Source organism: Plectrocnemia conspersa, unplaced genomic scaffold (assembly GCF_051122295.1).
Source record: "Plectrocnemia conspersa isolate PC_06_02 unplaced genomic scaffold, ASM5112229v1 ptg000008l, whole genome shotgun sequence".
NCBI classification, from domain to species: Eukaryota; Metazoa; Arthropoda; class Insecta; order Trichoptera; family Polycentropodidae; genus Plectrocnemia; species Plectrocnemia conspersa.
In genome coordinates this window covers 15,107,105-15,124,769 of record NW_028277172.1, presented here as the reverse complement: position 1 = coordinate 15,124,769, position 17,665 = coordinate 15,107,105, and the positions used below count along the sequence as shown (strand labels likewise).

General features: G+C 33.6%; 1 protein-coding gene across 1 annotated transcript in view; it reads left to right on the top strand.

Annotated features, from left to right (window-relative positions):
- The window catches only part of LOC148233100 (ras-related protein Rab-37-like), a 33,732-nt gene extending 20,064 nt beyond the window's left edge, over positions 1-13,668 (top strand). Inside the window, exons 2-6 of the mRNA XM_088190103.1 lie at positions 787-1,183; positions 1,468-1,578; positions 2,232-2,340; positions 2,746-2,856; positions 13,274-13,668. Coding sequence (XP_088046229.1) covers positions 1,013-1,183; positions 1,468-1,578; positions 2,232-2,340; positions 2,746-2,856; positions 13,274-13,542 — 771 coding nt within the window. The 5' untranslated portion in view covers positions 787-1,012 and the 3' untranslated portion in view covers positions 13,543-13,668. The remainder of the gene's footprint in view (positions 1-786; positions 1,184-1,467; positions 1,579-2,231; positions 2,341-2,745; positions 2,857-13,273) is intronic.
- The last annotated feature ends 3,997 nt before the right edge of the window (positions 13,669-17,665 follow it).

Below are 17,665 nucleotides of genomic sequence, written 5' to 3'. Positions count from 1 at the left end.
ATAAATTCTGCATAAATAACTAAATAGTTACAGTGGGAACAATAGACGTTGTATCAGTGACGTAGCTAGGAGGCCGGGAGGAGAGGGGGGGGTACGGATCGCCCCGGGCGGCACCTGTTTAGGGGCGGCATTGTCACGATGGAAGTACCGTTCTTATAGTGTTGTTCTTAAACTGAATGAGCATAAATACATATTCAAAAATAGCTGAGAACTATATTGAATATGTGCAAAACAATAAAGAACAGCTTAACAAATGCTAATTTTATTACCCGGCCGGTCATAAATGCCTCAAAAATATTTTTGGCAGGCCCGAAAATTTGGCTAGTTTTTCAGTTGACAGCAGTGCTGGCAATATTACTGTGTTGCCAATGTAAAAAAGTGTCACAAACACAAATTAAATGGTTAATAAAAATATTGTATGATTGGTGCAAAAATGAAAAATTATAACCTACATATATATATGTATAATATTATAATACCTATCTTTAACTGAAAAATCTGACATGCCAGATTTTTTTGTTTTCGATTTTGAATTTACTTCTGCATAATGCATTAAGATCAGGTATTGTTATGCAACTTACAAAAATAGTTTAAAAATGTTGGCCAGTGTGATCAAGAGCATAATAAGTTTGTTTTTGAAGTATGTTAGAGTTAAGGATGAGTAATGGGCATATAACATTATGAATGATACAATAATATCGTTAGCACTACCACATACATACCGATTAAAAAACTGAAAATCAAATGTTTCCCACAACTGGTTTAATCTATGAATAATAATTTCAGTGGCAAAGTTCAGACTTTTCAATATGCGCTTATGACACGTACGTTTTCAACGGAGAAATACACGCAAATTCAATTTTGCAAAACAATATCCTTTCGCAGAGCAATAATGAAACCATGTACAGAGCGCTCGTGCGTTGCATGCAATTTCATTTGCATTCGAAGTGGCGGTGATGGTGCTGTGATGTTTTTCAATTAAGCCGCAGAGTGACGCCCAGCGCTTGTAAAAATGTGGGACAAGGGCGATGGTGAGAGGAGGGTCGTCGTCAACAGGGTTAGGCCCATGTGGGCCAATCAGGGCGAGGGCCAGCCGCAACCGCCTAGAAGGCCCCCAAGGACGCCTTCGTTCGAGGGGCCTCCGCTGAGGCCTCAGGTGGAACATTATGACATTTTCTGCAAGGTGGGTATATTTAGGTTAGGGTTGTCCGAAAAATTATATTGGGTTTTTTTGATAAGAAAATATTTACAGTATCAAAAAGCAATTTTTGAAGAAACTGTCAAATTGCTGTAAATAACTATGGTTTAAAATCAGCACATAATTTCATATATTAATCAGTTTATTATGTCAATTTTATTTTTGAATAAAAGGGTTGTATAATAAATACATATATCAAAAAATAATTTGTGTTTCGATTAAATTAAAATGTTTGATAATTTGATTTATAACAAATTTTGATTACTTAGGTGATGCTTTTGGGAGACTCAGGAGTCGGGAAGACATGTCTGTTGGTTCGTTTCCGGGACGGTACATTTCTGGGAGGAAACTACATCTCTACGGTTGGAATCGATTTCCGGGTTAGATTCGACAATATCCTCAAAAAACGAAATTGCCTCTTACGACGGCATCGGAATGTTTGGTGTTTTAATATTTTTTTAAATAAGATAAAATATTATGATGTGATCGGAAGATATCTCTCTTTCGTTTTAGATCAAATTAGATCATTGCGGAGAGATAATTAAATAATTTAACAGCGAAAATTTGTTTGAAGTTAACGGAGGAGAGAAAGCGTATAGTATGTTACACATAAATATAAAAAAATCTATTTATTTATGAGAATGACAATACATATCTTATTTTCACTTAAATAAATCTATCGACACCCATTAGCATTTTTACTGATCTGTAACTGAGGATTTTTATATTTTGTAAATATGACTGAATGCATTAAAAATATATTTTTATGTAATATATATTGATTTTATTTCAGTTCAATAAAATATTCAATTAAACACAACAATAATAAAATACCGACAATAAATTATAAAAATATATATGTATGTACATAAATGCATGTTTTTTTTAAGAATTTTTATTTATTTATTGTTTGCTTTTTAGTGTTTTAATTCTGCACGTTTTTTTTAAAATAAGTAATGATTCTTATAAATTGTAATATATATTTTTTATTAATTGTATTTATATATTTTTAACCAATGAAATTTAATTTCAGAATAAAATAGTAGCAGTTGATGGATCCAAAGTTAAATTACAAATCTGGGACACTGCGGGCCAAGAAAGATTTAGAAGTGTCACTCACGCTTACTATAGAGATGCACATGGTAAGATTTTAATATTGTATATAGTAAAACACATTATTATATTTTTAAGAAATATGGTTTATTTCTCAGAATTTGAACCTTCGGATGCCACATTTTTTCTAGCCTTGTATCTATTATTATACGTTTCGAATGGTGGCAAGAGTTAATGATGTGTGAAAGTATCAAGTAATGTTTTTATAAATAATGGATTGGTTATATCTTACACCTTTCATTTAACAAGCTATAAAAATAGTTTCTTTTCTTCTCGAGTGGTTAAAAATAATTAACTGACACGTGAGCGTAATAGGTTGAATAAAGGGCGGATATTTTCGTACCAGATATTTATTGGGGGTGTTTAAGTAACACCCTAGATGTGATATTTTTGGATTTGCCGGTAAATATTAGTTTTACTTATGACGCTTTTAGCTCTGCTATTGTTGTACGACGTCACAAACAAAACGAGTTTCGACAACACGAGGGCGTGGCTCGGCGAAATCAGAGAATATGCTCAAGAAGATGTCGTCATTATGCTTTTGGGTAAGTTATTTTAATCTAATTTTATATATATAAACAATTATGTTTAGTTAAGTGGTGGTTAACAAATTTATTAATTGTTTTGATATAAATGTGTTTGAATGTTAAGATTATCAATTAAGTAAAATTACGTGTTAGCGAAAAGATTTATATTTATCAAAATTGATGTCTGTAAAGGTAAGCAACGTAAATATAGAACGAAGAGCTTCTCGAAAAGTTGCTAATATTTATTTTATTATCGTTATCTGCCTGATTTTTTTAATCTGAATATATTAGCAATTTAATACTTTATCAATTCAATATTAACTTATTTTCAGTTTAATTTAATTTAAGAGTATTACTGAATTTAGTAATACTGACACAAAAGAAACGCTGCAAAAAATTACATTTTAGACAAAGCTTATATGTTTTAATGTAAATTAAAAATAAGTTTTCTTACTGCATTTATTCAAGTGAAGTCCTATTTTTATGCTTTTAAAATTGTAACTCAAGATACTCAATTCTTTATTGCTTACAAAAAACAAAAAGACCCAAGGGTGCCTTTCTTTTGACGGATGTCTTAATACGTTGATGACAAAAGTATTTAAATTAAATATTGTAGATATCCACAATTGAAAATTTAATGCTGCATTTACCTATCTGTATATTTATTTTTGTTTGATTATTGGTTATTACTTTGACACTTTAATTCGAATTTAGTTACCGAGAGTCTAAAAAATACATTTAATATTTTAATCTGAGAATTTATTTTTATATTTGGTTTTAACCAACTTCATATTTGTAAACAATGCCTTCATTTGGAATCCAGGACAAATCTTGAACATTTTGGAAATCCAGAATTTTTTAGACAATTATTTATCCTGGGTTATCCCACTTATTTCGGTATCTGCTTACCTTCCTCCTATTCCATCACTGATATAATATTTAATAATTTATATGTTTAACATTATTTTATTATCAACATTAAAATGTTTAAATAAATATTCAGTATAGTGCAAATTATAATTTTCTACTTCATGAATTATATTAATGTCTAAATTTCTGGTCCAATATAAATATAATAATATATACATTAATTAACTTTTATAGTTTGCAATTCGACGCTCAGGAAGTTGAAGAATAATAAATGATAATAGAAAGTATTTATAGTTCAATGAGAAACTTCAGTTTATAATTAATATATTGTACAAATGTATTAATACGTATAGAACTTACATAATTAAATTATTATAAATGCTTAAGTGAGGAGATTATATTAAGGTATATTTAAGTTAAATTATTTATTCTTTTTAAAAGATCTAAAAGTTAATAATACAAGATATTTAGTGATTTAAGTTAAAATCAATAATACAGTTAGTCCCTTACATTATTAACGAATACCAATATAACTTTTAGTAAATAATTAAAAGTATTATTTTATTAACAATAGATAATCGAAAATTTTATTATTAGCAATATTGTGTTAGAATTTATTATTAGAACTCAAATTCGTTACACAAAAATTAATTAATAAAAACCATTCGAATTGTAAATCTTCTGGTCTCTACGATTTTTTTTACAAGTAACTTATAGAATTTAAAATTTACGTATTACAATAATGTAACTTATGTTCCTTCATATGTACATATTATTTTTAATGTGAGCATTTAGTCTGTTTTGTAATTACATATTTTTAAGACGCTCGTCTAAAAATTTTTAATGAACTTTATAGTTCCAAGAACATATGATTTATTTTAGAAAATATTTATTCAAGTGTCCTTCTTGAATTTTTATATAAACATTTAAGAAGGGAATGATTTTGTTAAATAATGATTACTGACTGTGATTTCTAAATAGAGTATTCTTATTGTCAACATCCTTAACAAAAAATGACAAGTTGAGTATTGTTATTATTTGTAGACGCAGTGCTTTCATCCAAAGCTCTGAAATAAAACTTGAATGAATTATAAACTATTATTAAGGTTACAATCAGTAAATTTTACTATGCATGACCAAGCTCAATTTTATTTAACATATAAGTAAAAAATAGTGATGTCTGTAACATCTTAGATTAGTAACTCTGAAGTTGCGGGTTTGAGCCCCAGGAGCAGCAGACACAATTTTTTTTTAAATGCGCTAATAATAAAATCAGCCCCAGCTATATATTTATTATAAATTATATTACACATAATAATTTATAATTAATAATATGGATTACACCGATTCTCAGATTTTTCTGTCTTCATGATTTCGCTATATCTGGTTGACTTACCTAATTATTAAATATTTATATTTCGAGCCTACTGCTTTGTTATTAAATTTTTAATTAAATTGGAACGACTGTGTCTGTCCACTATTTTTATTTTTAATTTTGCTAATTCTATTTTAAGACAAGGAAAAAACCATGCTTAAATAAATAACTCATATTTAAAAATCTTTGTAAGAATAAATACCAAGAATGCTTATGTAGCGATTTTAATATCACGGCTTTGCTTGCTAGTTAACATGTTTTTGTTAACTCAATTATATAATTCCTAGATAAAAAATGTGATTTATAATCTCATTTCAAGAAACGAAAACATGTGATTCTTACGTTTAGTATCGGTAGAATTATTTTCGGTTTTCACAAAACAATTTCAACCCAGACAAAACCCTTCCCAGCTCAACACGTGGCTCATAAAACTCAGCGGTGGAAACGCACCCCACGATTGCGCTGGTCGCGTCTGGGTTTGGCCGCCGCCGCCAGGGTGGCAGTTACCATGGTTGTCGGGCGGGGGCCGGTTGCACGCGATCGATTTTCCCGGATGTGCAGTCTGCTACGAATCTAGCTGCATCCGCGCAAGATGCGCCCCCCACCTGCAGAAATGTGCAGCACCTGAGGGCTGCGGCGACCCTGGCCGGCGCCAGTTGCGTCGGAGCGGCCGAGGAGGCTGAACAACCGGGCGCCCTAGGTCCTGGGGCGCCCTGCTGTTCGGCGTGGATCTCTACAGCCGCACAGGGTCGTCCACATGGAGCGATAGATTAGGGACTTAGAATTTTAATCACTATAAACTTCGCTATTTAGACAATTAGGGCACTCCACTAACACTATAGCAGCAACACCGCTGATGATATGTGAGTAAATTTTATTTTTATATGTAATACTATTTTTTTCACAAGAGGGTATTGTCATGTTTTACATTGATCACCTGTTATATATGTATGTTAAAAATATTGAGAGAGACAGCGGAGAAGGGGGAGGGGTGGATTATAGGGGAGGAATGCGCCATTCACATTGATCCCTTTCATACATGTATTACTTATAGTTCAATATTGTTAATTAATTATGTAAATCTATTTTAATTAATTAAATATAATATATGAGAAAGAATTTTTTAACCCTTTAGGTTTCATACTTATCGTTGATTTCTAATATATTAGTATCTCATACATAAAATCAGTTCTTTATAATTTTTGGATTTTAAAAGTACTAAAATGTATGAGAGAGACGGAGAGATTGTGGAATAGGTGAGAGAAGAGAAGGGGGTGGAAGGGAGGGGGTCTAGGGATGGGCCTTTCACATTGACCCCCTTCCCACTTTTAGTAAGAGAAAGGAGTGATGAGAGGCAGGGTTGAAAGAGGGATGGGGAGGGGTAACTATTACATTTTATATTTATCTTTCATATTATTATGATGATCTAATTAATGTACGAAAAAATATTTTATTCTATTTAATTTAACAACAATTATAAAACGCGGTAGTAAAAGGGTTATTATGCTATTTAATTATTTATTCATATTAAAATTTATTTAAATGAAAGAGATGGAGAATGTGGCGCATTATTTTTATTAGTTGAAAATTTATATTTTACATTTTAATTATTACATGCAAAAAGTTAGACGTGGCAGTTAAAGAATTAATTTCGTATTTTGATAAGTATGCCTTTAAAATTGTCAAATGTATATAAAAATAATAAAAAAATACGCACGATATATCATAATAAATCTACTGTGGCATTGAATGGGTTAAGTCTGAACGCTCAACAAAGGACGTGCGCAGAGGCGTAGAAGTAGCGCATAAAAGGGAAGAGTATGAAAAATAATTTTGTAATATGAAAATTGTTTATAATTCCGAATTACCAAACTTTTCAAAAATGCTTTATCACACTGTCCCTAATTATATAAAATTTAATTCATGACATAATTAAAAAAACATGTAATGCGAGCTGTAGGCTACATCGCCAGTGAATGCGAATTTTTTATGTATTAAAAATGCGATTTTCTTTGTCTCGATTATGTATGTATGTATGTATGTTGGTATATTGCATTATGTCTGTCTGCGAAACATCCGGGATGAAAAGGGGTGGAGGTGCTTCGATTGATTTGCCCGGGACCGACAGTTGCTATGATACACGGCTGCTGCATCTACGCATGCCTTTTAAGCTGAGGCTGTATGTACCCGTTGCACCTGCGCATCGTCTGTTTAGTTGTTACCGGGCACCAGAAGGACGATAACGACACACCCTAATTAAAACACCCCATCTGCCCCAACCATGGCCCGCATCAGGCGGAAAACCTTCGGCAACCGTGGTCTCTACATGAAGCAGTACATCTCCATGGTCTTGCTTCTCCTGCTGATCAAGTTGTTTTTTCACTTTTACAACGAGTTCAACCGGGACGTGCTGCTGTAAGTTTCTATTGTTTGAAATATTGCTACATATTTTCATGTAGAGTCCCGGGGTTATTTATGACCTGCGCACATCACCTCGGGTCGAGACAGGTGCATTGATTGATGGTCCCGGATGTTGGGTTGCCATGCAAGCCGGGTTGCATCTACGCATGTCCTGGTGTAACGTGATTGCCCGGGATAGGTCACCACATAGTCCCGGGCGTCAGACAATTGCCATTGCATCCTAGCTTCTCGCGTTGAAAGGGTTGGAAACACTTAATCATTCTGATTTTTTTTTAACAAATCAAATTTTGAATATTATGGGTGTTTTAGTCTTTCTATTTTTGATCATTTTCATAATCATCGTGTTGGAACTCTGCGCATCTTAAAACTTTCGCTGCCGCAAACAGATTCGCACTGGTACTCTCCATATACATGGACGCATTAGTGTTTTTGTTGTTTTACTAAGACGAGTAGAATAGAACAGACTGTAAGTAGACGTTATCATTTACACATATAAATGTTGTCATATATATAAAATTATCATTATTATATATTTAACATATTTACTTTGAAACGTAAAATTTCGCCATTTAATATTTATATAAAAAACGTACGCATGCCACTTTTGACTCAATTGAGTCAAAAAAGTAAAAATCTGAAAAAAAGATTTTTATATATTTTATTGCATGAATTTTCGGTAAAGTCGTGGATATTAAAATTGTACGCACACAGCTATATATATATACATACATCATCTTAAAAACTGATTTAGACTAAAATTAATCTCAAAAAATCCCGAACAAAATACCTAAAAAACACAAAATTGAAATCTCCAGAAATTTCCATCTCAAAATAGGCAACTGCGCATAATTTCACGCATGTTCAATATTGCACTGTCATCCCCGGGCGTTTCCCAGACCCTGCGTCCCGGGCATTTCCAGGCTGGGTTTATTTCTAGCTGCTGCAACGCAGTTGCATCGATTGATTTTCCAGGTATTTTCCGTTGCTACGATACCAGGTTGAAACTACGCATGTCATAAACCCCCACCACTTTCCTCTGATGCCCCCCACTACTGGATGCAATTGCGCCAGGCCCGGGATAGTTCATTAGTCTTTGATTGACCGTTGCATAGATCACCCGGATCTCGAGCTCCTGTGATAGTCCAGTAAGTCCTAATAAAATATTTCTTTTATATCTATGATTTTAAAATTATGATTACTGCATTAACATGAAAATGTGTAGTTTTTGCGAGCGCCGGTCAATAATAACTGAGTGAAGTCTTTGTTTGATATAACACAAACGCTCAATATCGATATTCTACTCCCTTTGTCTGCCGCTGGTATAGTAAATGGATTTAATCCCAAATATATCCTTTTACTTAATCTTTTTTTAAATGTTCTGCTCGCGTACCGCCACTGACTTCTAATACTGCGCGTCTCAAATTTTATTGAGTTTTTGTAAAAAAAACAAATTATCAATAGAATGTTTTCTTCACGCGCCGCCACTGAGTTCTGATACCGCACGTGTCCAAGATTTCAATTTTCTGCGATTCTCTTTGTTTTGTTCGGGGTAAAAGCTCCGCTTGCGAAACGTCCTAAGACTCGCGCCCCCGACCTGTTGCACTTAGTGTCTGAGGGCGGTTCCGGCTCAGGGTTGAACTGGGAGTGGGGGGTGCTCCGCAAACTTTTATGTGAATCAATTACTCATTTTCATTGTGCGCTTTCTCAAAAGAGTGAGCGACGATTGCAAATTTTTTTACGCGTAAAAATTGATTACATATTTTAGCTCAATTTCGACAACGCCCATCACGCGCCACGCCTATGTCGCTAATATGGTAACATTTACATATGTAGTCAAACTGCGAAAATCATACAAAAGCTACCGGTTGCCCATAGAGCGACATATATATTTATTTTTAAAAACATGTTTTACAACGTATGTCCGGTCGTCTGGCCTTCCCACACCCTTCATATTTTCTCTCCTACCTACTCCCGCCATCTACCCTCAACCCCCCTAAACCCTAGGTCTGACCCACCCAAGGGGGCAGTGCTCTCCCCAGGCGCCCTGCCCTGATTGTCTACCATTAGAGGCCAATTTGGTGTCTCTCGTACATGTATATAGTACTTCAACTTCTAATTATGATCTGATTTTCAACATTATACATAATATACATTTTATTTTACCTCTAAAATTATGGCTATTCGAGTTAGCCGTTTTTACATCTCACATTTTCTGCCAACAACCCGTGACGATCTCGTGGCCTATAAAGCCAGAACCCTTGATAATGGCCATTGCGACCAATGAACCATATATACGTCGCAAGCAATATTGCACGCGTCATACATGCATGACGCATGCATACATTTACTAAGTACGCCGCATGCAGCAACGATGTATGCATCACGCAGCAATGGTGTGTTCCTCAGGCATTAGAGATTCATGCATTGTGCATAAATGTTGCATGCCTCCTTCAACATGGTGTATGCGTCATTTCAGCATGCAACATGCACATGCATGCTTTAGTTACAAATGCTGCATGCCTCATGTATCAATGGTGCATGCCTTAAGCATTGATGATGCATAACGCATGCCTCGAACATGCTTTATGCAGCAATTCTGTATGCCTTATCTATCAATTGTGTATACCTCAGGCATCGATGATGCATAATGCAAACCTCTTTCAGCAATGATGAGTGCTTGGGGCAGTAATGCTGTACAGCTGATGTAGCAATTATGCAAGCCTCGTGTATCAATTATGCATGCCTCGTGTTTCAATGATGCATGCGTCATATATGTATTACACATTTATCATGTTTGTCTAAAGTATCATTGATGCATTCCTCGCATACATCATTGATGCCTCATGTAGCAATGATGCATGCCTCATTTGGCAATTATACGTGCACCGTGCTCCAATGATGCATGCATCATTTATGCATTACATATTTGTCATGTTTTCTTCAAGTGTCATTGATGTATTTCTCGTGTAACAATAATGCTTATGTTAGGCTTCGATGATGATTAATGCAAACCTCCTGCAACAATGATGTATACTTCATGCAATAATGATGTATGTCTCATGTATCATTGATGCATGCCTCATGTATCATTGATGCATGCCTCATGTATCATTGATGCATGCCTCGTTATCATTGATGCATGCCTCATGTATCATTGATGCATGCCTCATGTATCATTGATGCATGCCTCATGTATCATTGATGCATGCCTCATGTATCATTGATGCATGCCTCATGTATCATTGATGCATGCCTCATGTATCATTTAAGCATGCCTCATGTATCATTGATGCATGCCTCATGTATCATTGATGCATGCCTCATGTATCATTGATGCATGCCTCATGTATCATTGATGCATGCCTCATGTATCATTGATGCATGCCTCATGTATCATTGATGCATGCCTCGTTATCATTGATGCATGCCTCATGTATCATTGATGCATGCCTCATGTATCATTGATGCATGCCTCATGTATCATTGATGCATGCCTCATGTATCATTGATGCATGCCTCATGTATCATTGATGCATGCCTCATGTATCATTGATGCATGCCTCGTTATCATTGATGCATGCCTCATGTATCATTGATGCATGCCTCATGTATCATTGATGCATGCCTCATGTATCATTGATGCATGCCTCATGTATCATTGATGCATGCCTCATGTATCATTGATGCATGCCTCATGTATCATTGATGCATGCCTCATGTATCATTTAAGCATGCCTCATGTATCATTGATGCATGCCTCATGTATCATTGATGCATGCCTCGTTATCATTGATGCATGCCTCATGTATCATTGATGCATGCCTCATGTATCATTGATGCATGCCTCATGTATCATTGATGCATGCCTCATGTATCATTGATGCATGCCTCATGTATCATTGATGCATGCCTCATGTATCATTGATGCATGCCTCATGTATCATTGATGCATGCCTCATGTATCATTGATGCATGCCTCATGTATCATTGATGCATGCCTCATGTATCATTGATGCATGCCTCATGTATCATTGATGCATGCCTCATGTATCATTTAAGCATGCCTCATGTATCATTGATGCATGCCTCATGTATCATTGATGCATGCCTCATGTATCATTGGTGCATGCCTCATGTATCATTGATGAATGCCTCAGGCAGATTATGCATATGCATGCGAACCTCTTGCATCAATGATGTATGCCTCATGTAGCAATGATGCATGCTTCATATGTCAATTATACGTGCCCCGTGCTCCAATGATGCATGACATAAACATGCATGCATCATTTATGCATTACATATTTGTCATGTTTTCTTCAAGTATCATTGCTGCATTTCCCGTGTAACAATGATGCGTATATTAGGCATCATTGATGCATAATATAAATATTCTACAAAAATTATGTATACCTTGTGTAATAATAAATGTAGTGCACGTCTCACGTGGCAATGGTGTGTGCTTCAGGTAGCAATTTAGTTTGTTTCATGCACTATGAATATCACTGACATCAATGCGGTTTGCCATACGTAGCAATGATGTATGCCTTATGTGGAAATGATATATACCACAGGTATCGATGATGTGTAGTGCCCGTCTCATTCGGCAAAGGTGTTTGGTTCAAGCTTGTTCCAGACATTTATGATGCATGTCTTTTGCACGTGTCATGAATGCATATCACAGACATCAATGATGTTTGCTTTACGTAGCATTGATGTATGCCTCATATGCCAACAATACATGCATCAGCTGCCAATGATGCATACCTCAAATGTCAATGATGCATGCCTCGGGCATCGACGATGCATATGCATGTAATATGCAGCAGTTATGTATGTTTTATGTATGCTTCAGGTATCGATATTGCATGCGTGAAACATTTTTCATGTTTTCATAAGGTATCATTGATGCTTTCCCTGTGTAACAATGATGCGGGAACGATGCATAATGCAAACTTCCTGGAGCAATGGTGTATATCTCTGGCATTAATGATGTATGCCTCATGTAGCAATGATGCATGCCTCGTGTTACAATGATGCATGCGTCATTTACGCATTACATATTTATCATGTTTTTCTCAGATATCATTGTTGCAAAATGCGTGAATTAGCCATCGACGATGCATAATCAACTTATTATGTATGTTTTAAGTATTGCTGACGTGTGCCTTAAACATACATATTTTTGTTCAGGTATCAATTATGCATTCCCCATGGAACAATGATGCATACCTCAGGCATATATGACATAATGCATACATCTGTCCAACCATTATTGTTTATGTACATACATGTTATTACAGATTTTTTTTTCTTTCCACTCTGAATTTATGGGTGTTTAAATTATAATGACATATCGACGTATTTTCTGCCGTTTTCGTTGAACATTAGGAAATATACTCAAAGTACCCACCGCTTATTAATAAAACACGTTTTTAGATTTTGCTGTCTCACTACCAAAACAAAAGCGTAAAGAGTCCACTTGTGCCAAATTTGTGAGCACCTTCAACATAAATGATTTTGTTTTGTTTTCTGTATGTGTCAAATAGGTTGAGGTAAATATATATTATACAATGATGCAAGCCTGTACCAGCAATCATGTTTGCATCGAGCATGCATACATTCATCATGCGAGTCTGTCATTTTAGTTGTAAGTTCACGAGCATGCCAATTTTGAATACTATTAACGTTAACCACCACTTTTAAAATATGCCATGTCACATTGTTGTTATACATAGTCGAGCGTTGTTTTTCTTATTTTATGTGCAGGCAACAAGAGCGACAGCGGTTCGGACAGAGAGGTCCGCAAAGAAGAGGGGGAGCGTTTGGCTCGAGAGTACCGGGTGGCTTTTATGGAAACATCGGCGAAGACTGGCGTAAACGTGGAGGTGGCGTTCACTGCTATAGCCAGAGAACTCCGCGCACGCAGTTTGGGTGCTCCTGCTGCTGCAGGTACTGCCGTAGGTGAACGGTTTTGCGTTCGGGAATACGTTCGGGATCAAGCTCAACGAGCCACATGTCCACCTTGCAACACCTAAAACAAAACACTAATCCAAGCATGCAAACTAAAGAAAAAAAAGATGGTGTCGTCGCCGTTTTTGAAGCAAAAGTCACCAGAATCAGGATTCCTCGCCGCAGAGAATACCGCTCCGCAAATCAAGAAATTATACGAAAAATCTTCCGCATTGTATACGCTTTAAACCAATTCGTTTTACTGCTCCAAATTGTGCTGCTAATGAGACTCGTTCTCCAAGTAAACTTCATTACCACCCGCCAAATGTATCAGGATTATATAAAAAACTTGACCCGCTACGAGTGGAATTGCACTTGTGATAACGCAACCCATCTGTTCCGAACGCCATAAATCATACAATAGTCCGCAGCGCAATCTAACGACTCATTATCATCATGATTTTGCTTTCTGCATATTTTTTAGCACTTCTCTGTGGTCTGACCGATTCTATGATTATCAGGCGTCAGGCTTATCGTCACATCATGTGTACTATGTCATCTCAAGTCGTTAAGACGGTTATTCAAATAATCATCATCGCCAAAATCACTAGTTTCATCTACCAGATCATTCAATAAATAATCTTTTAATAATACCTGTAATGGATTTGATCAATATTTAACGTCAATTTAAAATTTATTTTTATCTCACTATTCTTTAATTATATCGAATATATTATTATTAAAAACTGAAATTTTAATTTGAGAGACGCTTCTAAGTAATTTTGTGCGGATACGACTCGATATTTTTCAAAAATTTCTCTAAAAAAATGACATATCATATACGTCAGTTTTTAAGAATTCATTAAATTCACATTAAGATAAAGTCAATAATAGTACATTCGAAATTCAGTATATTTATAGTATAGAATTGCGCTATTTGGGGTTATTGTAATAAGATGAAAAATTTGGTACGTGAAAATTTATGGGATTATAAATTGTATATAATATGCACTATTGACTGTTAATATTTTGGATTAGTACATAACTATTAAATAATATTTTTTTCTAACGACTTGTGCCTCGGATGATCAGCTAACATTTATTATGTTTTGTAGCTCCCAATAAGTTAAAAATTCAATACGTTTAACCGACTGTTCTCACTATAACGGACAAGGGACAATTTTACGGCTTTTGAAAAGGGAGAAATAAAACTTCTAGAAAGTCATGAATTAAAATAAAAAATCGTCCCGTCCCTTCATGGTGGTTGAATGTTTTAACTTCCCATTATTTTATCAAAACTTTCACATGATTAAAAATGGTCACTGATGTTGTTGGAAGAAATATTTAGGTGTTATGTTTTTTCGTTTCCATCTGAAACGGATTAACAAATTAGGGATCGCAAATGTATCAAATTTTGTATGATTTTATATAAACAAAAAATTCCTTCAATTTTGCATATTAGATACAATTTATATTAAGTATTAGAATATAAATATATTGGTCCTACCCGTACACTTTTACTAAGCGTAATTACTTTTTTACATATTATATATATTTTAATTTTAAAATCAATAAAACATTTCTTTAAATATATGTTCGTTATATATTATATGGCGTTATTTATATCATATTTACGGAAGTCTAATCATTAATATCTCTGATTTGAGAATTAATGTTTGTTGCAAATACACATCATACTACAGAAGTAAATCATATCATAAATGCATGCAATTCATACAATTAATTGGTACGTATCTATATCATATAAAAATATTTAGAGTATTCATAATATGTATTTATAACTATATATCAAATCAATATTTAAATTATATACTGGAAATCATGTACATACGTTACGTTATATCATATAATCATAATCAAGTGTATAACACAATATTTAATCAATATCTTTAATATGTAAAATGAAAATAGAGTGCAATTGGCACATTTTTGATCTAAAAATCAATGACTGATCTTTGTACTCTATTTTCATTAATTATATTATATTGTATATCGAAACCGCGACATGTATTGCATTAGTATCAAAACAAGTAGCTTGTAAATGTGTTAGTGGAACATTATCAAATAATCTATATATTATAACAAGTAACAGAAGTATATTAATGATAAGTATATATTGATAATATAACATATATATTTGAAGTGAAATGTCACAACTATCTAAGAAACGAGTAGCCTGTAAATACATAGTTATGTGTCGTAACGCATCGGGAAGAAAATGCTTTTTAGATTTTCATTTTGACATTTGATTATATTTGCGACTCAAAAAATCTGCTTTAAATGTATATTCTAAAACAAAATACCTCCAAATAATCTTGAATGAATGTGAATTACTATTTTATTGAAAATGACCAAAACATAACGTTTTCAAAAAAAAATAATACAGTGTAACAAAATTCAGAATATATTTTTAGAAATTTTTTTAAAATATTTTCGGAATTTCAAAGTCATACTCAGCACTCCATATTATATAAAATTACAATCAAAATAGATTTTATTATGCTTGATTTTTTTAATCTTATTTTGGTAAGAATGGCGATTTTATGAAAGAATACCCCAATCTTTCTATTATTTATTCATTACCCCCAAAGATTTATTTGATGTTTTATTATGTGATATTTGAAGTAGATAGATAAAATATTTTAAAGCGCCGCCATTAATCAACTCTCGATTTTATGGGAATTCAAAAAAATAGACATTTTAAAAACAATTTAAAACCATTTTGAAATTACGAAGACAAAGCTTAGATTTCAAAATCAGTAATACTAATATTTGACCCGTAAAATCGAGAGAAACAGATTTTTAGACGAGTCCGAAAAAATAAATCGCTACTTCGAAACCTGAAAATTTTTATAATTTTGATACATGTTTTTTATACATAGATTTTTTATATGAAAAGTTAGATTAAATGACTGTTTTTTGACTTTATTATCGTTGATTTTATATCCTTCGGTGTTGTGTGATTAGTTTTTAAAGCAATTCTTACAGAAATGCATTTATTTATAAAGAAAACTGTACATACGTTAAATCGCCAAGAGTACATTGTTCGGACAATTCAATAATTGATAAAAAGTAGTTTGCACATATATGCACAATATATAGAGAATGAATGAGTGAGTGAATGAATTCTAAAAGTATATAATCACAAATTTGAGAGTGAAAAAGATGGATGAAATAATAATATATTGCATAGGTTTAGGTATTTATTTGTGTATGTGTGTATATTGTTTTTAAAAATTCACATATAAAATATGTTGTTTTAAATTTTTTTTATTGTTTTTATTACACTGATTTTTCTCAAAGGTTTTATTCGATTTATTCCGAATTCATTATTTATTATTTATAAGTAAGGGTCGGATCGCAGATTCTTTTTTTCGGAGAGCGGATGCTTTTTGGTGTTGACTGTGCATAGACTTGCGTTAGTTCTTCGTTCATTACAATGTAATTCTAGTAGAAGGTATAAAAGTCTATGCATCGTCAGCACCAAAAATAATTCGTATTCCGAGAGAGAGAATCCGCGGTTCGACCCTTATTTTTTATGATTGGTTCACAGATTTTTTTTCTTTGAGCGCGGGTGGTTTTTAGTGTTAAGTGTGCATATGCCATTATATCGTTTGCTAGAATTACCACGTATTGAATGAAGAATTAACGCTGGTCAATGCACAATTATCACTAAAAAACATCCGCGTTCCGAGAAGAAGAATCTGCGATCCAATCATCTTTTTATTTTATTTTTATTTATTTTATTTAGAACATATGCATATATTTATTTACTTTTCCATTACATATATATTATATACACACATACATGGTTTATTAAATTGAAATAATATATTTATAATTATTATTTTGACGCATAAAGCGTCTTATCCGTTTTAAGCTCAGCTTTATTAGAATCGTTCAGTTAAACGCGGACAAACCGCGGATAATTAAATAATTTATTTTCTTTACCGATTAGTAGTTGCGTATCTATAGCCAAATTAAAAATATCAAATTAATTATCGATTATCAATATTTATTATTTTGATCCGGATTCATCGTCGTGTGAAGCTTTTGTGAGAAGTCGCCTTCGAAAGATCGTGTACTGACTACAAAGTCATAGCATGCTCGAAAGTAATCTGGGTAGCTCGTCAAAATAGCTGTATTCATGATTTAGCTTTTAATCATAGTGATCAAAAATATTAAGAA